At 31.1% G+C, this 27,869-nt stretch overlaps 2 protein-coding genes across 5 annotated transcripts; one reads left to right on the plus strand and one right to left on the minus strand.

Moving 5' to 3' along the window:
- Positions 1-10,117: 10,117 nt before the first annotated feature.
- LOC109806100 (putative cellulose synthase A catalytic subunit 3 [UDP-forming]) lies at positions 10,118-18,472 on the plus strand. 2 transcript variants are annotated; one of them, XM_020368463.3, is made up of 13 exons: positions 10,118-10,320; positions 11,098-11,299; positions 11,425-11,537; positions 12,676-12,941; positions 13,264-13,530; positions 14,131-14,476; positions 14,567-14,704; positions 14,961-15,086; positions 15,198-15,410; positions 15,499-15,793; positions 16,025-16,221; positions 16,314-16,664; positions 17,494-18,472. In XM_020368463.3, the coding sequence occupies exons 1-13, from the start codon at positions 10,240-10,242 to the stop codon at positions 18,076-18,078; spliced, it is 3,180 nt and encodes a 1,059-aa protein (XP_020224052.1). In that variant the 5' UTR covers positions 10,118-10,239; the 3' UTR covers positions 18,079-18,472. The 2 variants fall into 2 exon arrangements, with proteins under 2 accessions (XP_020224052.1, XP_082920666.1); XM_083064540.1 differs by lacking the exon at positions 10,118-10,320 and having other exon boundaries at positions 11,127-11,299; positions 11,414-11,537.
- Positions 18,473-19,234: 762 nt separating this feature from the next.
- RIN2 (RPM1 interacting protein 2) lies at positions 19,235-27,484 on the minus strand. 3 transcript variants are annotated; one of them, XM_020368084.3, is made up of 13 exons: positions 27,330-27,484; positions 26,310-26,749; positions 25,657-25,734; positions 25,131-25,217; positions 24,897-25,018; positions 23,272-23,368; positions 23,054-23,159; positions 22,560-22,717; positions 22,323-22,460; positions 22,166-22,233; positions 21,852-22,082; positions 20,455-20,830; positions 19,235-19,683 (listed from the first exon to the last, which is right to left on the minus strand). In XM_020368084.3, exons 2-13 carry the CDS (start codon positions 26,547-26,549, stop codon positions 19,627-19,629), a joined length of 1,758 nt encoding a protein of 585 aa, XP_020223673.1. In that variant the 5' UTR covers positions 26,550-26,749; positions 27,330-27,484; the 3' UTR covers positions 19,235-19,626. The 3 variants fall into 3 exon arrangements, with proteins under 3 accessions (XP_020223673.1, XP_020223674.1, XP_082920667.1); XM_020368085.3 differs by having other exon boundaries at positions 27,325-27,482; XM_083064541.1 differs by having other exon boundaries at positions 27,380-27,398.
- Between the last annotated feature and the right edge of the window lie 385 nt (positions 27,485-27,869).

Consider the following 27,869-nt stretch of genomic DNA (forward strand, 5'->3'; position numbering starts at 1 on the left):
TGGAGGATTTCGTTCGTAGGTTCTTTTTGTTCGAACTAGCACGAGTTCACGTTTCAATTTATGCGTGTTCGTGACATGACAGAATCGAAGACTTTCGGTGAAAGAATAAATTCGTACAAACAACGAATAGAGTCAAATTAGGGTGTTGTTTCAGCACGTCAGAAGATCTATGCCCTTTGTTTCAAGCACTTCAGAAGATCTATGCTGGTTTTAGCACATCAGAAGATCTATGCTCATGTTTCAAGCACGTCAGAAGATCTATGCTAGTTTTTAACACGTCAGAAGATCTATGCTTGTTTCAGCACATCAAAAGATCTATGCTAATTGTACAATCAAATTCATGCATGTAAGAATTAACGGGAATCGAACAGATGACATGTATATTGACTACAGAAATCATATCCTTCATTAAATGGTAACAGAATTACAATTCGTAAGGATAACGAAACATGTTCAGAATAACTACACTACACTAGACTAGATTATGCTATGCTATGCTATGCTATGCTATGCTATGCTATGCTATGCTACTCCTTAAAAAGGAAAAAGAAAGGTGGTCGAGAAATCGTACCCAAAGTTGTCTTGTATGCATAATATGCCTTATGCACAGGTTGCGGAGTGCGTGTGAGGTATTGTGGGAATTAGATTTCTGATCTTTTGCTACGAGCATGGCTCGTTTAATTTATAGACAAAGATTTGGGAAAAAATAACTGTTTCTGACGCACCCCGGAAGTGCATAACCGTTCTAAACTTCCACGTAGTGGCCTGCTCCCGGGCCCGTCTCTGGATAATTCTTGGAACGGCTCGTTAACTTCCCCAAACCGTTCTTCAGCCTTTGACACTTATCCCATGTTACTTCAACCACTCCTAATTCGTGTCTCCTTTATGTTCTCCATTCTGAGAGGTTATGAAGTGTATTCGTATATGTCCGGATTCTTGGAATTTCGAGTAACCAACGAAAACTATACTTGAATGTTTCCTGATTCTGCTTGTACTTTGAGAGGTTGCTAGGCTGTGAGCCCTTTTCCTGAGCAGCACCCTTCCTGGTTCGACGATTTCAAGAGTTTCGCGAAAACTGTCTTCGCGTATCTCCTGATTCTCTTCAAGCTTTGTATACCTTCTTTAGAAACTTCTCTCGATCATCTAGGATTTTTGAGCACCCTTGTGTTTTGAGTGTCTCCGAATTTATTTTCTGGTACTAACACATTACAACCCTTTTTCATACCAGATCCAGCTTGCAACCTAGATCTAACAATGCGACAGTTGACGATTATGGTGCTTTACTCGAAGAGGGTGTCGAACCAAACCACACTGTAAGGTTCAGAACTTGTAGAGTTATAGCTTTTGGCAATTAGCCAGAGATTTTGGGATGGTTCCACTTAGAAGATTTCCACTGGGATCCAAAAACCTTAGAGAACATGAAGTTGAGAATGTATCAGAAATATAGTCATTAGCCCATTTTTACCGAGGTTTAGTAACTTGAAAGTGTTATTTCTTGTCAAACACATAGGAATTGGGTCGTTGAATTTGTTATGGAAAAGATGGTGATCGAAGATCTGAAATGTTACCTCAAAATCTGTTATGGAAATGTCACTACCATTGTCTATTGAGTTAATAGAGATGAATTTATTGTTTAGTACTAGTGAAAAATCAGTCTTTTACGTTAGCGTTTTCTCGTCAATCATAAAAATACTCAACATAAAAAATATGCAGTGACATTTTTGAAATTAATCTAAACTCTTTTACATCGGACCAAAGGGGATCCGACGTAAAAATTAAAGTCTATGTCAGATATGAAGTACAGTCCGACATAGATTTCAATTTTTACGTTGGACCCCTTTTGGCCCGACGCAAAAAAGTTGTTTTATCCCCCAGCACCTTCGTCTTCTTCGTGCGCGCAAGTGTTTTTACATTATTTTCCTCTAGGGTTTTCTTCTAGCGATTTCCGACAACGGTGGTATGAGACCTTTGGGTGTTTTTCCGGTCACGGTGAGCGGCGACGACAACGGCGACAAGACCCATTTTTGATTCTGAACCTATCTCTTTGATTGGGTTGAAGCATTTAGGCATTTTCATGGATTGTGGTTAGTGCTTTTCTGTGTGTGTTGATCTTTCTATGTAAAAATGTTGTTTTATTCCTGCACGTGAGTGTTTTGACACTGTTTTCCTCTCTAGCGGTTTCCGGCGATAGTGGTGCAAGACCTTTGGGCATTTTCCGTTCATGGTGCACAACGGCAAGACCTATCTTTTATTCTGGACATATCTCTCCGATTGGATTGAAGCATTTGAGTATTTTGTGGACGTGTTCACGGATTGAGGTTATTTTTTTTCTGTCTGTCAACCATTTTACGTCAGAGGTGGAGGATATCCAACGTAATTTTACGTCGGCTAAAACACCCAACATAAATTTACGTCTCCCGCATTGACGTCAGACCTTTTTTTGACGTAAAAAGTCCAAAATAACATACGTAAAATATCTCTTTTGTACTAGTATAAGTAACATAAATAAATGGCATTTTTATAAATAAATAAAAAAATAGGAACAGGTCGTTGGAAATTATTTGAGTCAAGGTCAAGTTTGAACAAATTTGAAAAAGGATTTTGGAAGTTCCCTTTAAAATCTGTCAAAAAGTTATAAGAAATATTCAAAACAATCATAAAATCAAATTTTCAAATCCATTTGGCTATTGTCCTCTCAATCTCATCGCTAGATAAGGTAGAATAGTGAGGATTTATTTCAAAAATTATCCGAGAATCCTCTCAAATTGCATGAAGATGGAATTGGAGTTGTTTACATTAAATTTCTCCAAAAACATTTATATGAAAGAAAAAAAAAGGAAACAAACTTACGCATAAGCTAATTTGTAAAAGTTTTTTTTTAGTGTAATCTAATGTGGAGTTGTAGCAGCCATTGTCATGAACTACATGAACTTTGATACCAATTGGAATAGTTTGGATATTCAAGGAGTATACCAAGAATAATCCTTGCTCAAAACAAGGATTCCAATGTTCGAATGAATTTCATTGTAAGGAGCAGGAATATTTGTGCAGGAAATAATAGAAAAGATAGAATTTTAACAAAAGGCAAATTCTAACAAATTGAACAACACCTTAACTTAGGTATGACAAAAACATGTGCTCACAATTCACTAGTCATCATCTATTACATAAAGTTAGGAATGAAATAAAAAGCATATTTTATGTGTTATTAAGTGTCACAAATATGATGTGTGAACTTTGCCACAATCTTACCTTTAACTTATATATAAGTTAATTTTAATTAATGTTTTAAAAATCGGACTAGTTATTGAATCAGTTTAGATATTAGCTCAAGGTTTATGGTTCAACCATGGCTGAATCAAGATTAAACCAATATTAATATAATAATTATTATTATTATCAATAAAAAATAATATTAAATAAATATAATATTATAATTTTATTACACTAAAAATTAAAATAAAATATTATTTATAGATTCTTAACATTTAATATATACATAAAATTTTAAACTATATATAATATAATATTTAAGTTTAACTTTTAATAAAATATAACAATATCCATTAATAATAACAACTTTATATCTAGAATAAAAAGTATCTAATTAACATAATATAAATAATAAAAAATAAAGATATTAAAAATTACAAATTAACATAAATTATTAAATTATATTTATGAGATAAGTATTAAATATTATTTTTATTAAATATTATTTATGAAATTAATATTATTTTTATTAAAACTTTTAATTTAAATTGTGAAAAAGATATTTTTTAATTAGACCAATCAAACTGCTTTGACCAATTTTGAATGATTTTATTGACTTTTGACTGATTCGATGCAAAATGATTTTTTGAGTCAATCGAATTGGTTGAGGATTGATTTTTGATCAAACTGTTTTGATTTATTGGTTTGGTCTGATTTTCACAACCATTATTTTAACTTTTATATAAATTAGTTTTAACTTATTTGAAGATTATTGTGATTTTCTTTCTTATTTTTTTTACTCTTTATAAGTATTTATGGAAAAATTTATCTAAAATCCAAATAGACTCTCAAACCATAGAAGTTATTGAATGAAAACCCTGTGTATTTAGTTTTCTCCCCTCAAAGGCTTGGATTTAGTTCAAGCTTGTAATGTAAATATTGACCCAATCTTATGTTAGTAACATTATCTTACACAAGCCAATTAGGGACATTTTTTATTTAATAAAATCATATGACTCAATCAAAAAGTTCATTTGGTATATTAAAAATGATAAGTAACCTCCTTAATCAGATAAGAAGTGACAATTTGATGAAATGAAATTAATGCAAGCATTTAATGCTTCAACATACACTTTTCATCTCAAGGGACTCATAATGAAGACAGACGAAACAAGCTTGTGAAGAACCTTCAAGGTTTTGCAACGGTCATCTTCATCTAGACTACTATATAAGGAACTTCAAGATCATAAAAAAAACACGATGAAAAGAGAACATTTGTAAAAGTCATTATTCATTTATTCTTTCGGTAAAGATATTATTTTTAATTAGTTGTATCACGTCTTGTCTGTAAGATGAAACAACACTTGTAAAAACTTTACCCAAATACAATTGTTATTATAAGGTTGAGCCTGGAGAGACTTGTCTATTAAAAGAATACTCGTTTAAGCCTGAAGAGACTTGTCTATAAAAGAATATTTGGTTGAGCCTGGAGAGAAGCCTAAAAAGACTTAACTATAAAATAATATTTGATGTTGAAGCCTAGAGAGACTTTATGTGAAAGAATATTTGGGTAGATTGCTTAAACAAACAATTCATAGAACACTTAGGTTTGAGTTAGAAGTGCCTTAGTTGAAAGAATACTGATATTTTTTTAAGATGGTGGAAGTCAATCTAGTTAGATTGAAAATTTGATGTAATCTCGGTGGTTGAGACGAATCAATATAAAAATTATCGTTTGTTTTGTTTGTCTCTTTTCCTGCACTCTTTACTGTTAGCGTTATTATTTCACTACTCAAAAAAGTGCGAGTTTTTGATAGATACTATTCAACCTCCCCTTCTAGTGTTTGTCTTTTCTCCATATGTTGTGAAAAGGGTTCTTTTATGTAGATTTAGAGTTGAAATAGAGAATTATTGATTATGAATCAAAATCTAATGTATCATCTATATGCTCTATATAAATTCTTATTTCATTTGTACAATCTTATAGGTTCAATCTATCTCCAATCATCTAATAGGTTCAGACTATACATTCAGTCTGTTTCCATTTATCTGATGGGTTCAAACTATACATAGTCTATCTTTATTAATATGATGGGTTCAGTCTGTCCTATTTTATAAGACATAGTCTTAATGTATTAAATCCCTATATATACATGTTTGAGGATCCTTTCTAAGTGTGACACAAATAGAGAAAACATGAGAGCAAAATACTAAGTGTGAGCACGAAAAATTGGGAAGAAGATATGTAGAGAAGAAAAGAGAATTGGTTAGAAAGATCAAGGAGTTTTTGAGAAGCGCAAGAGGTTGTTCTGTTGTAAAAACTTGAACTTGTTTTCAAATAGTGAAATCTGCTTTCTCCCATGGATGTAGGCCAAATTGGCTGAACCACAATGTATTGTGTTCTCTTCTTTTAATCTTTTTTGTTTTGCTATTGCATTTTTTCTTTCATTTAGGTTTTACATTCTTGTTGGGTATCTCGTTTCTACATTTTTTATTTGTTCTTGCATAGGGTCTATTCTTGCTTGCATTCTTTCTTGTTTTAGTACCAACAAAAGCCTACTACTCGTACATGTAGGAATCATAGTGACGTCAAGTTAAATGACTATATTGTTAGGGTTGTCATAAAAAGTACTTATGTCACTTGCATAACTATTATTAAGCATTCTCATAGTGGGTCCATCCAGTATAAATATTATTCCTAATATTTAACCCATATGCTTAACTTGATATATCATATGCATAACCAATGGTATGTGTTCACTAGCTAGTCAACTCACACAATAATGTCAATGTATTATTTTCATCATAGTTAATAATAATACTTGATTATGTACACTTTAAGAATGTTCTTTAGTTCAATAGAATCTCACAATTAAGTCTTAATCCCATTAAGTAAGAGTAAATTACACTCCTCACTTTTGTGAGAAACAAATATTATATTGTCCTCCTCTCTTATATTAAAAATTATAGTATCCTCCCCTAACAATTTCTAATATATATATATATATATATATATATATATATATATATATATATATATATATATATATATATATATATATATAATATGAGGAGAGATTTGTCTACTCTAAAAGTAAGTCTATCTAAACATACTTTATTCAATAACTCATGTTTTACATTAAATTTTAACGATCTAACTATTAAATTTAAAGTTCTTAATGTATAGATCAAATTTACAAATTTAAAAAAAAATTGATAACCATTTGATATTTCATTTTATTAATTCAAATTGATGAATAATCATAAAATTATTTTATATATTGATTTGAATCAATGAAATAATATATCAAATAATTTTCAAATTTTTTTTTAAATTTAAAAATTTGATCTAAATTATATATTTTAACATAAAAGAGAAAGACAAATATAATACTTGTATGGAAGGTAGTGTATTACTCACGATTTAATAATTAAAAAAAAACTAAAGCAATGATAAAAATAAATCTTTAATTAAAAGGTTAATTTAAAGACAAAATCTTACTGTGAGATACCAAAGTTGTCATGATTAAAAAAACAGTATTTTATGATACTAATTCAGTAACCGAGATGTCCATTTGTAGGAAAGAAGTTTCACATGCAATTATGCTTGTAGTAGTTGGAATGCCTTTACTTTGGGATATTAGTAGCTATCATTACTCGTTAATGCCCTCACTGCATTAATTATCACTGTGGTGTCTAATGCAAAAGCAACCTTCTCTTAGTGACTGCTTATTTTACATTTTCAACAATAATTACTGTTTTGTCCAAAGAAAAAATACTACTAGAATTTTTTTTATTACATGCGATTTTTCTTACAAATTTTTCATAAAAAATTTGCAGGAAACATTGTTCTTATAATTTTTTTTGTGGAATTTTATCTGCAGGTAATACCTTCGTAGATAATATATTTTTGCAAATTTTAAAATTTCCAAGAAATTTTCTTACAAAATTTAATTTTTTTCGCAAGAAATTTTGCAGGAATATTTTTTATAAAAAAATTAAATAAATTACTCAACTTTCAAATACTCACAATGAATTCATCCAAAACATTTGTTTTCACGCCTCTAACATGTGATACATAATTTTTTAAATTCTAAGATTGTGGATTACAAGTCTAACACTCAACCATAAAAATTAACTTGTAAGGTAAGTGTTGCCCCAACTTATATACTCTTTAATTGTTTTATTTTCAATCGATGTGGGACTTGAAATTTTTTTTTTAAATATATTAAACTTATAAATTTAAATATTTTTTAATTTTTCCCGCGGATTAAAATTGGTAGGAAAATTTGCAGGAAAAGTTATCTGTAAATTTTTTTTACCATATAGTAAACATTACTTGCTAATTTATTTTTGTAAGAAAATCAGCAAGAAACAAAATAGAATTCTTTTTCTGCAAATTTTTATCATAGAAGAAAATTTCTATGATCATTAAAATTATAACAAAATTTGTAAAAAAAATTTGTAAATTATTTTTCATAAAAAAATTTGTAAGAAATATCTGTAAATTATTTTTCGCAAATAAATTCGTAAATTTTTTTGTGAAATTATTATTACATGAAAATTCGTAAAAAATATCTGCGAATATTTTTTTTCAAGAAAATAATACTTTTCTAGTAGTGAAATTTTCATGTCCAAAGAAAAAACAGTATTGTGGCAGTGCAGCATTAGAATGTTATAAACTAAAGTTCCATTTTGGGGTTTGCTAGTCATTGCTTACATTTTTCTGTGTTGGCTTGTTGCTAAATTGATTTTGTGATGCCGGTTGTATTTTTCTTTCGAATTAAACTTCATAAGTAATTACATTTGTAATTAATTTATCTAAATAAAATAAATTCTTTTTGAATTAACATTTAAAATATTTCAAGCATCATTTTATGAATAAATCAATTCTTTGATTTATTTCAAAACAAATTTTTTTTTTTATTAATATTGCAACCAAAAATTACATATTAATGTTAATGTGAAAGTATAAATGAGAGTCTCAAGTATATTAAGTAACATGTAAGTGAGAAATACTTATAAGTCTAATTTCTAAAAGTTTTAAGTTAAGATGTCATTATATTCATGCGTGCAAAATAAATACAAGTCTTATTATATTACACATTCTAATTGTATTTTCTAAAAATAGTTAAAAATAGATTTAAATATATTTTTAGTCCTTCAAATTTAAGATAAATTTATTTTTAGTCCTTATAATTTTAAAAAAAATTCTTTAATCCTTAAGTCACCAATAATATATTTAAAAGTGACAGATTAAAATAGTTATACAATATCAATTAGGTTTAATGTGATATTTTTATTAATAAAGATATTAGTAAGTAAATTTTATGTGATAGATTTTTTAACAAAGTTTGAGTATAAGAACTAAAACAATTTTTTTTTAAAATTATAAAAAATAAAAATAATAGTTTTACATTTGAAGGATCAACAATAAATTTAGTTTAAATTTTGAAGGATTAAAAACATATTTAAAGTGTAAAAATATCTATTTTCTTTACAAATTCCTTCCTTTAAAGTTGAGTTTAAAATTTTATTTAATTTCTCTTTTTATAATAGATATTTTATACAGAGTTGGGTAAAATTTATATAATTTAGTAAAAACCAAATTGTAGAATTAACTTATTTTGTGTAGTCTACTCATGGTTCATTTGTGATTTTTTATTTATTTATAAAAATAGATTAAGATTTATAAAAGATTTTGAGTTTTAGTACCGAGTTTTATTTGTTGATTTGATCGTGACGTCCTCTTCAATGGTTAACTCTTCTCACATTCCCAATAAATAAAATAAAATAAAAATTAAAGGTAAGCAGAAGCGTGGTATCGGAAATATCATTTCTTTTACTTTCACAAAATTGAAAATTTCTATCATGTTAATTTAAAATACAACGCTACAAAAAAATAATAATAATAATAATTAAAAAAATTATTTTAAATTATAAAGAGTAATGATGATTGAAAAGATAAATATAAAGGTTAAAAAAATCTATTTTAAACTGTAGAAACTAAAAGATAAAAGATAAAGTAAGTAAAATATATCAATTTAAAAAAGTGTTTTAACAAAAAATTAATAACATCATTAGTATTTAAAATTATTAATTCTGAAAGAGACCTTTTTCCGTGAGTTGATGACCCTTTTTCCCTCGCTTATTTTAAGTACAACGATACCATCATCGCATTTACCGTGAAAGTAGACTTTATTATTTTCTTTGATTGACGAACATCTTGAATGTATGGACCTATAATTAAATTTTTACCCGATTCAGCCACTTGAGTGAACGATATATGGCTAACATTATTCCTAAAAATAAAGGCAACACTAAATTTGTGCTTGTTAGTTGGGAAAGGTATATGACCGATTATGAATGCCACAATATAATTGCACCCCACAAAATGGACTTAAAAAACCAAGTAACTTGGATTTCAGCGTGGTCTAGTGTTATGAATATTTGTTCACATTACAAGCAAGCAAACAAAGTGGACTCACAATAATGTCGCTAATGCTGTTTTTCCCAATGGATTAGAATTGTTGTAATTAACCATCATATATATAGAAAATGACACGTTTGAGGTGGCTAGCTATTTAACGAGACATGTGGAAAGATCCTAATTTCTTTTTTCTTTTCCTTAGATGATGACGCAAAAGCTTTGTTGGCGGAATTATAGAAGAACAAAAAGGGATAAGAAGCAATCAAATTGGGAGAAAGGGTCTTGGGCGGAGAAAGAGAGGGAGAGTGAGCAAAAACAAAAGAGAAGAAAAGAATATTGAATATTAGAATAATAATGATAGTAGTGACTTTTGTTTGTTTTGGCCGAAAAGGAATATAGCACGAACGGTGCTTCTCTCTTGATCAAGTAAAGTGGATTTATATCTTCCTTGAGTTGAAAGGCAAAGGATTAGTTTATTTGTTTGTAAATATATATATATATATATGGTGAAGATCGAGCAAACACTATGCTATACTGTGATTTTAGAAATGGTGAGGTAGCTATAGGTGTAGTGTGTGTGCATGGTCCTTCACTAAATGGAAACCAATTTGGGGTTGGTGGCAGGCTCTCACATCAGCAACGAGTTCATTATCATACGTCAAGATGGAAATTTTCCTGTAAGTAATTAACAAGTATCATCTCTTGGCCAAAGTGAAATTCTTACTAGAGGAGTCACCTTATGGCTTGGGGTAACCATCAAGTTTGTAGTTATCTAATATGGTTCAACTTTGTAGTTATCTAATATGGTTTGCTGCTTGTAAATATAAAGGAGAGATGTAATTATTTTGAGAATAACTTTTAAAGAATTATTTTCCATCTTCACCTATTTTCTTGCAATCTTACAGATAAAAATATATAGGCTACTTGAATAACTCATTTAAAGTTATTTTTGGAATAACTTGATCTTTTGTGTATATATATATTGACTTATCTGATGATGAAACTCATTCCCTTTAGAAGGTAAAATAATAGTTAATATATTAATATATAGTAGATTAAAAAATCAACAATTAATATTGTGTGTACACACATATATATAACAAGTTTAAATGTGATCGAATCAACCGCCAATTTTCATATTGACAATTGAGAATACTTATTTTATTTTTATTTATTTTAGAAAATAATCAAATATTTCAAAAAGAAAACAGTTATTTTATTTTGGTTCTATCACTTCAATTTATTGGGTCTAAGATTGATCTCTTTGGCAATAGATTACAATGAATTTGAAATGGTGACAGATTAACTTTTTTGAGTATTGCGAGTGTGTATTTTTTTTAAAAATAAAAAATAAAAATATTCATCTTGTAATTTGGGTAGCACCCTTGATTTTGAATGAATTATATGAGCAAATGCATGGTTAAGATGTAGTAAGATGATTTGGTGTGGTGCAGCAAAGGGAGGTGCAATTGCAACAGTTACATGGTAAAACATGCCAACTGTGTGGAGATGATATAGGGGTTAATGCAGATGGTGAGCCCTTTGTGGCCTGCAACGAGTGTGCTTTTCCTGTTTGTAAAAACTGCTATGAGTATGAACGTAGGGATGGAAACCAGGTCTGTCCTCAATGCAAAACCAGATTCAAGCGTCTCAAAGGTATTTATGCAAATTATTTAATACAACTATGTGTGTTACCTTAATATTTACTATATGTATGAAAATGTAAATAAGGTAACTACTCCTTTTGTTTCTCTGATGATGTGGCTTTAGTACTGTTGCAGGGTGTGCTAGAGTTGAGGGGGATGAAGAGGAGGATGACATTGATGACTCGGAGAATGAGTTCGATTTTGATGGACGAAATAAACCAGATTCCAAAATGTCCATTTCTTCTGAGGTAATGACTAATTCTAATTAATGGTAGTCTTGTTCTAACATTCCCATAGCCATTTAAATAAGTCGCCTGTGTAATCTAACAAAATAGCAAATTATGCTGAACTATTCATGTTTTTTTTTGGGAAACTCTTCATACAAAGTACAAACTAATAATTGCTAATTTTTTTATATTAACTATATATTAACAATATCTTTTGAGTTAATGTGAAGATATTTATTAATAAGCTATAATTATAATTTATTTTAAAAAAAGTAAGTTAATAAGTTATAATTATAATTTATTTAAAAAAGAAAAATATAAGTTAACAAATACTTGTAAGGTTTGTTAATGTACATCCACTTCTTTTTTAGAAGGAGTATATTAGCAAATTATAATTACAATAATCTGTTAACTCACTCCTTTTAAAAAAAATAAGTGAGTATAAGTTAGCAAAAAAAAAAATATATATATATATATATATATAAATTAATCATTAAATTAAAAATTAATTAATAAATAAGCTTATAAATTTTTATAAAATTTAAAAAACTATTTAATACTCCTTTATATGTAATCAAATTAACTATTAAATAGGTAGCATCACTCGCAATCTCACATAACTATTTACTACAAATATGTTATGATTCTTTTTATTTTAATTATATTTTATAATATATTAAGACAAAACAAATTAATTTTTAATACAACCATTCTCCTACATGGCTAACTAATTAATTACATTTAGTATTATTCACATATATTTATCAATATTTTTTATTTAATTAACATGATGTAATCAACATTACATAATTCTAAAAATTAGATAATCAAAATTATAATAAGAATTTTATGGGCAACTAAAACCTTACATTTGTGAAAAATATATAGTAACAAAAGTGAATTTAAACCTATATAATACGTTTTATTGTTAGTGTACGTAGTATTTATATCAATAGTTTAATTTTGGTTGATAAAAATAATACTCACAAGGCAAACCAAAGAATTTACAACTTTTGTTTTAGTAAATAACATATTTTTGCAGTAGTAATTTGTGAGTACAAGTTGAAATCTTTGTTAGAACAAAAAAATAAAATCCGGCATTATTCTATTAATTCTAGTTTCTTACTCAATCTTTTGCATGCATGCAACGTGCTTATAGGAACAAGATGAAGAAACTTCTCAAGAACATCATGCTTTGGTTCCTTCAAGTTCAACCATATTGAGCAAAGAAATAATTTCCTTGCAAGCAAGACCCATGGATCCTTCCAAGGACCTGGCTGCTTATGGCTATGGGAGTATTGCATGGAAGGAAAGAATGGAAATATGGAAGCAAAGACAAATGAAACTTAGTAACATGAAAAAGGAAAATGACAGTGAAGATTCAAACAACGTCGTTGTAGGTGATGATGACACTGAATTCCCTGTGTAAGTGCTTTTCTATAACTTTTTCAACACTAAAATATAGTTATATAAGTGTTTACAAGCTTAAAAATGTTTTTAGGAGCATCTTTATTAGAAAGTATTAAAAACACTTATACTTGTATCCAAACAAGTTCTATATCAATATGATTAACATGGTCAATAGATAATTAGGCTTCTTAAATATGTTAATCATAATTTAATTTCCAACATGTTAAAGGAATATACTTTATGCACACACATACACGAAATGATATGGACATATATTTTGTATACATGTGTAAGGATTGTTTTCTGATCAGAAAGTATGTTTTCTTATGTTAATCAGAATGGATGAAGGAAGACAACCATTGTCAAGAAAGTTGCATGTTCCATCTAGTAAAATAAACCCTTATCGAATGATCATAGTAATCAGACTAGTTGTTCTTGGGTTCTTCTTCCATTACCGAGTTATGCACCCCGTAGACAATGCCTATGCTTTGTGGCTTGTGTCAATAACTTGTGAGATTTGGTTCACTCTTGCATGGATTCTAGACCAGTTCCCAAAGTGGCTTCCTGTCATGCGGGAAACTTATCTAGACAGGCTTTCCTTGAGGCAAGTAATCTAAAAATAGTTTACCCACATATAGTGTTGTTTTTCTTTTGCTTTTGCTACCTATAAAATTCGTATATTGAAGGTTGTCAATTGCTTTGCTCTCACTAGTATAAACTTTGTCTTGTAGAAATTGATCAAATGGCATAGACATTGTGACTCTATGCTAACAATATGATGTACTAATAGAAGTTCTCTGAGGGTTTGATTTGATAAATTTTTCCTAAACACATCTAAGAGAAAAAAGTAAGAAGGAAAATGAAATAAGTTTCTTTATAAGTTAAAATTAATTTATGTATAAACTAATTTATAGAAATTCTTTCATATTAACTTCTTCAAATACTTACTTTTAACTTTTGTATAAGATAATTTTAGTATATGAAAAAATTTATTTCATTTTTTCATTTTTTTTTTTGCCTCTTAAAAATGTTTCTAAAGAAGTTTATTCAAACAGACATGAGAGCATCATATTGTTAGTATACATTTATAATATTTGTAGTTTTATGCTAGCAATTCAATAGACAAAAGTCTATGCCAATATAAGACACTTTTTTATGTTTCTTTGCAAATTTATTAACAATTGTTCAATTTACCTATTCATAGGTATGAAAAGGAAGGGCAACCTTCACAACTTTCTCCCATTGATATATTTGTGATCACAATGGATCCACTAAAAGAGCCTCCTCTTGTAACTGCAAACACAGTTCTTTCTATTCTAGCCATAGACTACCCTGCTGAAAAAGTGTCATGTTATGTATCTGATGATGGGGCAGCAATGCTAACATTTGAGGCTTTATCTGAAACTTCTGAATTTGCAAAGAAATGGGTTCCGTTTTGTAAGAAGTTTAGCATTGAGCCAAGGGCTCCTGAATGGTACTTTGCTGAGAAGATAAACTACCTAAATGATAAGGTGCACCCATCATTTGTGAAAGAGAGAAGAGCAATGAAGGTAAAAAAAAAAAATGTCTACATGTGTTGGATACTTTACCCTGTGAATCTTCATGTGATAGGGTAAAATTTTATTTTCATTATACTACAGAGAGAATATGAAGAGTTTAGAGTTCGAATCAATTCTCTAGTTGCTAAGTCTAGGAAGGTACCAGAAGAAGGGTGGACAATGCAAGATGGAACACCATGGCCTGGAAATAATGTTCGTGATCATCCAGGAATGATACAGGTTAGTAATAAGAGTAAATTGTATATGCACCTGTCTTTATACTGTTATCTAATTGCAAATTGTCATATTAAGTTTGTTGAATATTTCAATGATTACTTTAAAAGTCATAAAAAGCATGATTTTTGATTGGTTGAAAGTATAAATTTTTTTGGTAGTGCATATATAGAACTTTCATAAGATAAAGAACATATCTTATGCATTTATGACCATTTTTGCTTAATTAACTTTGTGATTGTCAATGTCAATCCTTTCTCAGGTTTTTCTTGGAGAAACTGGGGGACATGACATGGATGGCAATGAATTGCCCCGCTTGGTATATGTTTCTAGAGAAAAGAGGCCAAAATTCAATCACCAAAAAAAACCAGGAGCCTTGAATTCTTTGGTAAACAACACATGGCAATAAGCTTGAGGAAGCTCTACAATTTTATGTAATTATGCTGTTGGCATCAGTGCAAACTTTCTTATATATTTCTTTGTTGATTCCATCAAACAGATTAGAGTGTCCGCTGTGCTTTCCAATGCGCCTTTTGTGTTGAACTTGGACTATGATCATTATATCAATAATAGCAAGGTTGTGAGAGAAGCAATGTGTTTCATGATGGACCCATTATTACGAAAAAGGGTCTCCTATGTTCAGTTTTCACATAGATTTGATGGTATTGATAGAGATGAGCAATATGCCAATCAAACAAATGGATTCCTTGATGTATGAATACACTAAAAAAAAACTAAATTATGTCTTTGAATTTCCCTTCAAAATGGAATTGTAATAAGCTAACTCTCTTGTCTTTTAGATTAACATGAGAGGCTTGGATGGTATACAAGGACCTACATATGTTGGGACAGGATGTGTCTTTAGAAGACAAGCACTATATGGTTTTGATTCTCCTAGAAAAAAGAAGCCTCCAACCAAGACATGCAATTGTTGGCCAAATTGGTGCTGTTGCGGATGGTGTTGCATGCGAAAGAGGAAGAAGAAGAAGTTGAAGAAACCTAAGTTTGAGATAATGGACAGCAGTCATAGAAAAGTACATTCTGAAGCATCTTTAGTTGAAGGTGCTTTGCAATATATTGAACTTAGTTCCAAAGGTAAACTTTGCACATCTAGTATCTTGCTGCATATTATATTTAATTCTCTTGAGAATTTTCATATTTATCGTCATAATAATGGTTATGCCAAGATGCAAATCAGATTAGAAACAGTTTTTCTTTTCAATTGTTCCTTGGAAGAAAATATAAGGTTCTATGAAGTAGGAACCAAATGATTTTATAATGATATCATTGTCTGATCTTAACAAGATTGTAAAACCTTGAATACAGGCACAGAAGATGAATTTTCAGCTCACATTTCAAATCAGAAGTTTGTCAAGAAATTTGGACAATCCCCTATTTTCATTGCATCAACTCAATTGGTGGATGGTGAGACACTAAAACATGGCAACCTTGCTTCTCAACTTACAGAAGCAATACATGTCATTAGTTGTGGTTATGAAGAGAAAACAGAATGGGGAAAAGAGGTAATGAAACCTTTCCATTACTATGTTCTTCTAAGTATGTTTGTTCAAGTTGTAACTTGTAATCATGAACTAGAATTCTTTTAATTGCTCAGGTTGGGTGGATCTATGGTTCAGTTACAGAAGATATATTGACAGGTTTTAAAATGCATTGCCATGGTTGGAGATCTATATATTGTATTCCTAAAAGAACTGGATTTAAAGTATCTACCCCAAGACACCTTTCTAATGGTTTACAACAAGTGTTTCAATGGGCCCTTGGATCCACTGAAATATTCATGAGTAAACATTGCCCTCTTTGGTATGGATATGGAGGAGGACTAAAGTGGTTACAACGTATTTCTTACATAAATGCCATAGTATATCCATTGACATCAATACCTTTGGTGGTATATTGTACCCTACCTGCTGTTTGCTTGCTCACTGGGAAATTTATCATCCCTGAGGTATGAAGTTTAACTTCTTTTTAATCCAAAAGAGATTTCAGTTTTCTAATTTGGATTTGTTTGAGCAAACTTCTCTAAAAGCACTTTTAAGAGAGAAAAATAGGAAAGAAAACCAATATAAGCTTCTCCAAAATCTAAAACTAGTTTATGCATGAATGAAAAATAAGATCTTAAAGAAGTTAATAAGAGAGTTTTTACAAAATACTTTACACAAACTAACTTTAGTTTATGGAAAAACTCATTTTATTTTTCTTTTTTATTTTGCTCTCCTAGAAGTGCTTCTGAATAAATTTACCCAAATAAACCCTTTCTTTTATGATTACAACTTTAATCTTAGTTTAATCTTAGGAATCCATAAACTAACTTTAATTTGTGAAAAAACTTATTTTATTTTTCCTTTTTATTTTGTTCTCTTAGAAGTACTTCTATATAAATTTACCCAAACAAACCCTTTTTATTATGATTGCAACTTTAATCTTAGTTAAAGTCATCCGTAAGTAACTTGGAGCGATGCATTAAAATCACCTATCACATTTTTAGTCCTTACATTTATTAAAAGTGATTTAGTTTTTATCCTTTGTCAATGATAAAAGAAACTTGTTTCTTTTAAAATATAGGAAATAAAAACATTTTAAACTCATAAGAACAAGAACCAACATTCTCAAATTTTGGGAGATCAAAAATATATTTTATCCTACTTTTTAATTGAGAGGACAAAGAGGGACAAGAAATAGGGAAAGGTGATTTGGTTTCTATGTTCTGTTGACATAATAATTGCAAAAAGAGAAAATGTCTATGCTTATTATCAATATTCTTGTTGACAATGCAGCTCAGTAATACAGCTGGCATGTGGTTTATAGCTGTTTTCTTTTGCATTTTCACCACAAGTGTGTTAGAGATGAGATGGAGTGGTGTTACAGTTGATGAATGGTGGAGAAATGAGCAATTTTGGGTGATTGGAGGGGTTTCAGCCCATTTTCTAGCACTGTTTCTAGGGATATTTAAGGTGTTAGCAGGTGTAAATACAAACTTCATTGTGACATCAAAAGTAGATGATGACAAGGAGCATTCTGACATGTTTGGTTTGAAGTGGACCACTTTACTAATCATACCAACAACATTGCTGATACTAAACATAATTGCTGTAGTTGCTGGAGTCTCATATGCAATAAACAATGGGTTTGTGTCATGGGGGCCCCTATTTGGTAAACTCTTGTTTTCTTTGTGGGTGATTCTTCATTTGTATCCATTTCTCAAAGGTATGATGGGTAGGCATAATAGAACTCCTACCATTGTTCTTGTATGGGCAATCTTGCTTGCCTCTTTCTTTTCTGTCTTGTGGGTGAAAATTGATCCATTTTTACCCAAGTCAGATGGCCCAATTCTAGAGGAATGTGGATTGGATTGCAATTAGCTACAAATTTGACCAGCTAAAATGCTACCATGCATGGATGATAATTGTTTGTTTTAGTGCAAGCTAGAAATTGTTTGGTTGTGGAGTTGTGAGGAAGATTGTTTGGCTTGATGCCACTTTTAACTTGTTATAATTGTATGTTTTATTCAATTTTTGATTCTAGCTTAAGGGTTGAAACATTAGTTGAAAGAATTTTTGGGACACAAGACAAGTGCTCGCTTGATTCTTAGAAGACATAGCATGATTGTAATCTTGTATTACAATTTAATTTATAAAACATTGTAATTTTATAACACAGGCCTTGAGCATATGTTGTCAAGCCAACATGCTGTCGACTCCCCTACACCCTGATAAGGTGGCAAAATTAGTTCAACATTGTAAATATATGCTAAAACCTTTGCATTGTTTCACTCATTCAGAAAAAAAAAATTTAAAATAGAACAATGTTTATCATTTAAAAAAGCTTAAAGAATTCAACGATTTACACTTGGGTGAATTTGAGGCCACAAACTATGATTTTAAGAGCTTAAAGAATTCAACTATTTACCAACCAATGAGAATCTGATGCCACAAACTATGATTTATAAGAATGTGTTTATAAAAATTGTGAAATATAAATTATTTTAATAATCAATTATTTTTATAATTAATTATAATTCAAAAGAAAATTTTATTTAAATTTATTGAAAAATAATTTTAAGATATTTAATTCCATTTAAATAAATAAAAATCAATTCTTATAAAATAAATTAGCCTAAAAGAATGGAAAAATAACTTTTAAAAGAATTAAACATAAACTTCAAATTTTAAGTTTCATAAAAATAACTTACTTAAAAAAAGTTATTTACAAATTTAAAAATTTTCCTAAATATCCAACTTATTTTACAAACAGCTTTTTCTCTTAAAAAGTGGCTAAAAGTGAGAAATAATATTTCCGAATCATGCTCTTTAACATACAAGTGACATTCAGGAATGAGTGGCAGTGTAAAGCATTATAATTAAATTCCTCTTAAAAACTGAAAATTTTGGAACAAAAAGAACAAGTTATTTCTTCAAAAGGTAACCCAAAAACATCTTCCAATCACAGCGTGAGCGTGATCCAGAACCTACTTCAAAGTTGTGTATAGTTCAGAGAAGCACACATTGGAAAGAGATGTTGCATAGCCAAGATTTTGTGTTAATTGAAGATAATTTGATATACCCCTCGCTCTCTCTGCCAACCCCACAAAAATGGAGTGGGGAGTGGAAAGACAATTACAAGATATTTTTGAGGTAGCAGCAGATTCAAAATTACAATTGAAAAGGAACTATGACAAGAGGAAGTTGAGCAACTTGGGAACATGCACCATAATATTTATTTTACTAGATTCAAGGAGAAGAAGAGAAAGAGGAAGAAAATGCCTATATTTTCCGCTATCTTTCTTGAGTACAACAGATTCAATGTGCTGACTCTATATACATAAAATGAAGCCTATGCCTTTCCAAGGACAATTGTAGTAGCTCTACGTCTTTCATTCTTCATATTCCTTGAAGAGTAAAATAATACCGTCACATTTGAAGAAGATTATTCACAGTAATCGCGACTGAATTTGTCCTTTGCAAGTCCTGCAGTATCAACCATATCAATTTTTTTCTTCATATTTTTTGTCAATTTTTTTCACAATTTTTTTTTAATTTTACGTTGAAATTTTTTAATTATTATTTTCAATTGTATTTTGAAATTTTTATGATTTTTATGTGGATTTAATTTACATAATTCAAAAGAGAAACAACATAAGGAAAATAAATGGTAATTGTGTAATTTAATTTATAATATCAATTTAATTTTTTATTTAATCTAACATATCAATTAAAAAATTTATCTTCCTCCCACTTCTCTTCTACTTCCCTCTTACCTAATAACCTCAATTTACACTTAATTTCCTACTTCCATTATCTTCTCTTTCTTTCTTCTCCTTCTATTTCTTTTCACTTTACAAAACACACTGTTAAGAAGTTGAAAATGAACTCATGATGACATGTATGATCGTAAAAGTAATCATCACATGTCCATCTCAGGCTATTATTTCATTGACAGTATTAGGGGATAATTCATTCACCAGTAAGTTTAAGGGTGTACCACCTAGACAATTTCTTTAGTTTCCTGCTATAGCCACAATTAAGCAAGTCCATGGCTTTGTGGCAGTCCAGGTATCCTCCTATTACGAGGGTCTATGCGAAGATAAATAAAGAAAAGGCAAGACAAACTACAAACTTACATTATAAACTGCATTTATTGGCATACCCAATATGAAATGCTCAAAAAAAATTACTAACAAAAGGATATTATTTTGAAGATTATGGCATATTATATATTGCAAATAATCCAAAACACACCTGGAATATCATATCATCTGGAACATGAGGTAGAACCTCCCGAACTGTTTCAGCCATGGCAAGTATATTTGCAACATTATCATTAGCAGAAGAAGCAGTCCTTAAATGTAAACTACCGGTTCCTACTGGCGATCTTACCCCCCCAGGAGGAATGGTTGAACCACTTGCAGAAGCCTGAGAAGGATTAATGGGCCAAAGATTCCAAGAAGAATCTTCAAAGGCAGTCTGAGCATAGGTTTCGCCAACAGATGCCAGATGCCTCATCATCATTTGAACTCTTCCCAATCCAACTGTTCTGGCAGCAGTAGATGGACCAGCCCCATCAACACCTTGGTTTGGCCAAGAATGCAACCAACCTGAGTCCAGCCCTGCACCCCTAGATAAGAAAAGGTAAATATCAGTAATGAAGAACACGTCACAAATGCAAGATAACAAATCTATACTCTGACTGCAGCAGGTAACTCAAAAGTTTGTCAATAAAAAGTAAAAGGGGTAACAACCATTCTAGAGTCAGCTCTCTAGATAATGTATTTTAGAGTCAGTATCCTTCAGTTATTTTAATTCTTGAATGCGTGTCCTTTTACAGATCCAATAGATGAATACAGTAGACCTATATTTCTTCATACAAAAATTGAGGTTCCTAAACTTAAAAGAAATAGCATCATTTGGAACCAACATAAGATTTTTAATTCTGATTCTGATGCTTGTCTTTCTTACAGCATTTGATTTAAAACCCAACTGCTAATAAATTTCTCTTCCAAGTCGTTTTCAAAAGATAAAGACAGTGATCAAAAAATTTGTTCCCTTCCTTCTCTACTTTTACAAATATCTTGCAAGAGTAAGACTAGTAGGCCAAAACAGCTACATCCCCTGACATCCATATCATGTGTTTCCAAAGTTCAGAGCCACATAGTCAATTTTTCCACGTTGAGGTGGACAGGCAACTTCAGAATTGTCACCTTGGAAATTTTTTTCTTGCCCTGGGTTTCACCAGCTCTACGATCACTTTCAATGCATGTTTTGCAGAGGTTCTGGTAGAACAAAGGAATACAAGGCCATGCTGCACTGTCTTTCTTTTTCAGGGTTGTGGTGTTTATGGTTGAAGCAAACAGGTCATAGATCTCCAGCAGAGAATCCAATCATGCCTCTTTTATTGAAAGAGATGTTTAGAGGCTTCCCCTATGATTTCCAGGTGCTTCTTTATTGGGTAGTTCAATTGAGTCGATTTCTTTCCATTTATATTTTGTGGTTGATTGTTTGGTGGCTGTGCTAGGCAGATTTTCTATCGTCTATAGTTGTGCTTAATAACTGTTTGAAACTAATATCTTACAAATAAATTACAGCTTAATGCAAAAAAGAGACATAAGGCCATTTAGCATCAAGTATGAAGATTGAACCTCCAATGAACACCTTCAGGAGTGTTTAGTGTCTGATTTGGATACAATCCCGTAGGCAGGGTATGTCTAGCAGAGTTTGACCGATCAAGTCCTGCACTTATTTGGCGAGCAAGTTGCTCATCACTAGATATTGTCCCCGCATTAGAGTTTGTTTCATTTTCAGGCACACCTACAAAAAGTGGCTTGCGACATGTTGGACAAGTATACATTTCAGTCAGGCCTTGATCCAACCTGGAATCAATAAAGCAACCAATAGTATCTTACTAAAATCAACCCAAACAGGAAAAAATAGAAGTCCAAAAAATCAACCATACCAAGATCTCAAACATGCAAGATGGAAGAGATGATTGCAGCTTAGCTTTTTAGCCTTAGCCATAGGTTCCTGTCATAAACATATTCATAATATTGTTCATAAGTATATCCAACCAATACCAAGATCAATCAGAAAGACAGGGCATAAAATTAGCATACTCTACAAATAGCACATTCATCATCATATGCTCTTAGCTCCTCAGTTGTTGCATCAGGAAGAGCTGCATGAAGTGTTCCTAGAGCTATCCTTAGCTTGACAAAGCCTTTTACGCGATTTATTATTGCACTAAGCAATGCCTGCACAAAACAACGTGAATGAATATAGTATAATAAGCAATGCCAGGTATATTTCTGTGGATGGTAAAATTTACAAAGAACCAAATATGAAATAATTACACGTATATTTAGAAATAGCACTGCATCTACAAGATGGAATGCCATGCCATGAAGCCGCCATATATACAAGTAATGACCAAGTGCCATAAAAAATGTTGCCATGTCTAGGAAAAACCCCAAGTTCCGAATAAGAATTCCCTTCCACTCCAACAATGAACCTGCAGTTACACCACTTAATCAGGAAGCAAGAATTATGTTCAAACAAACAAACAGAGCAAAGCCTTATGTAACCAAGTTTTATACTTTCATGCAGGTAAACAAATGAAAATTAGTGATCTTTTATTTAAAACAAAAGAAAGGACTTAAAATTCAAAAGATATCAATTTATTAGAATTGTGAACCACCAAAGTAAAGAGAACATTCATGGGAAAAAACAGAAAAAGTAGACACACAATTTAAATTATGTGTAGAACAGAAAGATGCATATTCTCAATACATGAACCGTATTGATGAGTAATTACACACTTAAAAAAACAAATTTTTATCCAAACTACCTGCGGTTATCGTGTTAAGTAGCTTAGGTGTTCGGAAATCACTGCTATTGCAAGCTGAATGATGCAGCCATATGTCAAGCAACTGAAATCCATGTACCAGAATGGCCTACAATTCATATCGCACACAAAACAACATTAAACCAGGCATCACTACCTCATCAGAAGCTAACCAGATGATAAAACTGTATCACAAATCTGCATGGATGCATTCTAGATACCTGTAGGGTCTCAAAAGCAATACTGGAAGGCTCAAAGAATAGTAATAGATACATAGAGGACCCATGTGTTCTATATATTGTCAGACAAAGCCTTATCCTAGGAGCATAAAAAAGCAAGTGTCAGAAGCAATAAAATTACAATAATAACCGAGATTTTTCAGCCTCAATGAAAATTAAATTTAAACAGATTCATTGTGGAATAATTACATTATAATTCAAATGGGAAAATCTTAAATTCTACACCCTTAGCTCCCCAGAAGTACATTTTAGAGACTAGAACTATTGATTGTCATGAGGTACAGACAATAAGCAATGATGAAAATTTTGAACAGTCAGAAAGAGCAGCATTCGCAACTTTAAAAAAAAAATTCAGAAAGATGTCAAAGGAACAGAGCCTCAATGGAAGCTAGTTTATCATATGATGTTCAGTAGCATCTTTTGAGAAAAGGGCATATTTAATCACTAGGAGTGGCTTACTAATCCAGATAGCAGCAGAGTGGTCACCTCCAAAACTGCTAGTGGGATGGCCACTATACTCAAAACAGGAAGATAAGTAATTATAATTTATCCAAAACTGAAGTTATGTTCATAATTAATTATCAAAAGTCTACACATTCACTATTAATTTAATCTATAAACTAAGAAATGAAGTTGGAAAAAAGAAAATAATAGGATTTACAGCAGAAAAATTAGTGAAATTTTAGGAACTATATAGTGTGAAGAATATACTAAACAACACAAAAAAACAAACATGTCTCGCATGTGCCAAAGTTAAAAAGCAGCAGTAAAGAGAGGCCCTGTCATCACTCCTGTTTTTCAAACCGCAAGACTGATGGCGGAGGTGTAAAGGGGCAATAAAGTCAATTCCCAAAAACAACAGATAATAGCAAGGTCTTTTCAAACAATAGGTTGTATGAGTGTTTTAGGTTAAAAAGGAAACGAGCTAAGAAAATAGAAATAGAAATATAAAAATAAAAGCTGGCTGTGCTTGCACTGGTATTAGAAAATAGATCAACCAACAAAACAAAAAAATAAAAAGACACAAAAAGAATAAAAAAGAAAGAAGGCAGATAGTTACCATAGAAGATAAGAACTAAGAAAACAACAGTAGAAGAGGACACAGAAAAAAAAAAAAAAAAGGCAGAAAGATGGAAAAGAAGCAGTTGCGCAGAACAGGGGAAGCTACAAAGGAGTGATCATAGCCTGAAAAGGGATGGTCAAGCAAAACTGGGGTAAGCTTGGCCGGAATGTGTGTGGGCTATCAGGGTTTGGCCAGAAAATGGAACAGGAAATAGTGGCACTACCATCCACAATTTGGCTGAAGTTTCAGCCGATATTTGTGCATAGCAAAAATGCAACGCTATGAGTTTCCTTGTGGTGGCTAGCAGCACTTTTTGCTGATAATGATAACTATGAGTGGCTCAGTTAGCAAACTGAGCTCCATATGGGCAGACTTTACCTATGTTGCAGAAATATGAATCCCATTGGAAGCAGTGTCCAGGGAAAAACTATGCCCTAGTAAGGAATAGCAATGGTAATAATATCTCCAGTATTGAAATAATGACAATAGCAATGGTAATAATATGAACAAGAATATTACTATAGAAAAACAGAGCAAATAGTACCAGAGAACATCAACCATGAAAACAAACAACAATGCTGAATATACACGAAGACAAGTCCAGGGTGTGGCAGATGGAGATGCATTCAGCCTTTCCAAGCGATCTCTAGCCAAAGCTTGAAACATCTATACAATATGTTCAGCATGTTAGAACAAGTTGTTGAACATTGGTTTCATTTTTTATAATCAAATTTCAACAGAATTATTTCTAATTGTTGTCTTTTAGTATAATATATACCTTCAAAGAACAAAGCACAGTCAACCAAGTTGACCAAAGACCTGCTTGATAAATTGTTGGTGGCACAATTAGTGGTAGAAATGTCCCCTGAACATCCAACATTTCATATAAATAACAATTAAGTAGTGTTAATTTAAGACTAACAAACATCAAATAGTTCCTAAATTACATATTAACTTCAAAGTTGACATTATATATATTACTAGGATTCTGACAAATGTTTTCCTTTAAGTAAAATTTAAAACAAACTACATTGAATATTTCTTAATGTCAATAAAACTCCCTATTAAGCAATAATAATGATGATAATGTTAATAATAATTTCAACAGAAGAAAAGAATGGGAGATGTGGGAAAAGAGATGCTTAATCAATGCAGTAGCTCCCATCCATATATCAGACACATAGATTCTAATAAAATAGTTTTGAAGAAACAATTATTTTAGTTTGCTTCATTGTTAATAAATAATCAGAATGAAGTCGCACAGTGACACATGTCATAAACCAGTGAAACAGAAAAGCACTGACCTTGTAAATGACATAATTAATAAGACGTTCAATAAGTTTTCGAGTTTCAGAAGCATATAACTCTGTGAAAAACACAGCCTGCAAGTGTTAAGAGGAACCACAAACAATAAGAAGTATATTAACTGATAAAAAAATTAACAGGAACTATACATCTTGGACAAAATCTGCAGACACCCTAGCCAACAAGTTTACTTAGAAAGTAAAGAAGAAAGTAAAAGCAGCGTAAATTGAACAAATTGTAAATCATTGCTGTTACCCCTTTCTAATAAAATATTACGTTTGCAAATCCCAGGCAGTAAAAAAATTGATGATAATTGACAATCACAATTTTCAGGAACTATATTACATTATCTTATTCTTGTATCAACCCACCAGCCTGAAATGGGGAAAACACCAGCAAATCACACCAAAGCACCTGGCCATCCTAGTTCAGAGCTATTTATCTCACTTTTTAACCTAATTTGTGATGAAGCAGGAGGTACTCTTGAAATAAAGATAAGAATGCAGCCATAGTAAATGCAATTTTTGTACACATTCTCGGCCAGAAGAACTGAACATACAGGCCACCAAATATCATGATATCAACATCACACATTGGCATAATCCATGAATTCTTAATAATTAGTAACTACTGCTCAATACAACAAACTCACCTTGAGACAAAGATTGAGAAGGATAAATAAATTGATCATGCAATTCACCAGTAGCCCTATGGTGGTGTATAAACCCATAGCCAACTCCGTGTCATGGCTGGCATTGTCCAACTGAATTAAATTCCAGCCAATTAGTCCATCTGATTTAAGTTTATCCCAAGAGAAGTCTGTGCACAACTGCAGACCTACAAAGCTTAATATCGTAGAAACTGCCGAAATCGCTATCAATCTCAAAGCCATTATTAATAACTTCAGCCTCTTTGCCTACACCAATGTCCTGAATTTTCATCTGACTTTAATTAGCACCGTCCTTTGCCCATCATAAATATGGTTCAAAATCCAATGGAACCAGAGGGCAAAGTCTATGAATCAGCTTAAAACACCACCATCATTCTGTTACCGTTTTTACCATGCCAGGTCTCCAGATAAAATAGGATACCCTGAAAGAGAAAGAATGAACAAGTGATCAGTTAAAATGCACCCAAAAACAAGTCAGAAAGGTTTCATAATAGAAAACCCTGAACCTAGTGAAGGTAATCCCACAACTAATTTCTCAGCAAGGGACTTTGCACAACCAAAAAAGGGTATGTTTTGTAATTTGTAATTGCAACTACCAAATCAATTGCAGCGATCAAAGCACATGTTTAATTCGCATTTTTCCTAGAGAATCATCAATACCCAAAATTGAAAAAACGACCTTACTTCCATTTCCAATTCAATACCCATAGGGGAAAAAAAAGGAAAAAATTTTTTTTGATACAATCCCATTTCTCCCCCACACCAAATCCTCCCACCCATCAATGAAATATCCACTAATCAAGCTCCAAATTGTAGAAAACCCTAGAACCATGGTACTAAGATTATCAAGAAATTGCAACAAACCCAAATCAATCATAAAATTCAAAGGGTAATTGATGGGAAACTTAATTGAAGAACTGATTTTACTGTCTCTGGAAATGAATAAATGCAAAAACAAAATTGGGAAAAAGGAATGAGAATGAAACACGAAAAGAACCTGACTCGATCTAGGAGGAGGGTGAGGAAAGGAGCGTTGGGGTTTCTGCAATTACCATTCGCATCGGAATCAAAACAAAGACGAGAGAGAGAGAAAGAGAGAGAGAAAGAGAGAGAGAATTTAGGTAGAAAAAGAAAGAGATTGAAAAAGGAAAAAAAAAAAAGAAAAAAAAAGTAACTATATATATCAGGTCAATATTTTTACGGGAATTTAATTTAGATTACTTGGTCAAGTTAAAAGGGAAATCATCGCATTAAAATATTGATTCACGTAGATTATTTCTTTGCATAACTTCTTAATTTCAATTCACTTCTTACAACTGTCAAGAAAAAAAAATTCAGCTCTTACTTTCATAAATGCGTAAATAGATAATCTAATAAGTTGACGTTTTGGTTGAGCACTTGCATTATTTAGCCAAGAGTTTTCCTGTCATATATGAAAATGTTTTGGACTAATCACAATTACATTATCAAGAATAAAATTAGTTTATGATCTAATAAACTAGAAATCTAAGAATTATTACATGTGTCGGGACAAAAAAAAAT

Source organism: Cajanus cajan, chromosome 10 (genome assembly GCF_000230855.2).
Source record: "Cajanus cajan strain Asha chromosome 10, NIPB_CcT2T_4, whole genome shotgun sequence".
In the NCBI taxonomy this organism is placed as follows: Eukaryota; Viridiplantae; Streptophyta; class Magnoliopsida; order Fabales; family Fabaceae; genus Cajanus; species Cajanus cajan.

Bases quoted from the DNA above. Each gene is read 5' to 3' on its own strand.
- RIN2 (XM_020368084.3), bottom strand. From the start codon at position 26,549: ATGGCTTTGAGATTGATAGCGATTTCGGCAGTTTCTACGATATTAAGC. The intron at 23,369-24,896 runs GTACTATTTGCT...TTATGCTCCTAG, and splicing joins TTCATGGTTGATGTTCTCTG to GATAAGGCTTTGTCTGACAA. The intron at 22,234-22,322 runs GTATGCTAATTT...TGTTTATGACAG, and splicing joins ATGAATGTGCTATTTGTAGA to GAACCTATGGCTAAGGCTAA.
- LOC109806100 (XM_020368463.3), top strand. From the start codon at position 10,240: ATGGAAACCAATTTGGGGTTGGTGGCAGGCTCTCACATCAGCAACGAG. The intron at 12,942-13,263 runs GTAAGTGCTTTT...TATGTTAATCAG, and splicing joins GATGACACTGAATTCCCTGT to AATGGATGAAGGAAGACAAC. The intron at 15,087-15,197 runs GTAAACAACACA...TCCATCAAACAG, and splicing joins CAGGAGCCTTGAATTCTTTG to ATTAGAGTGTCCGCTGTGCT.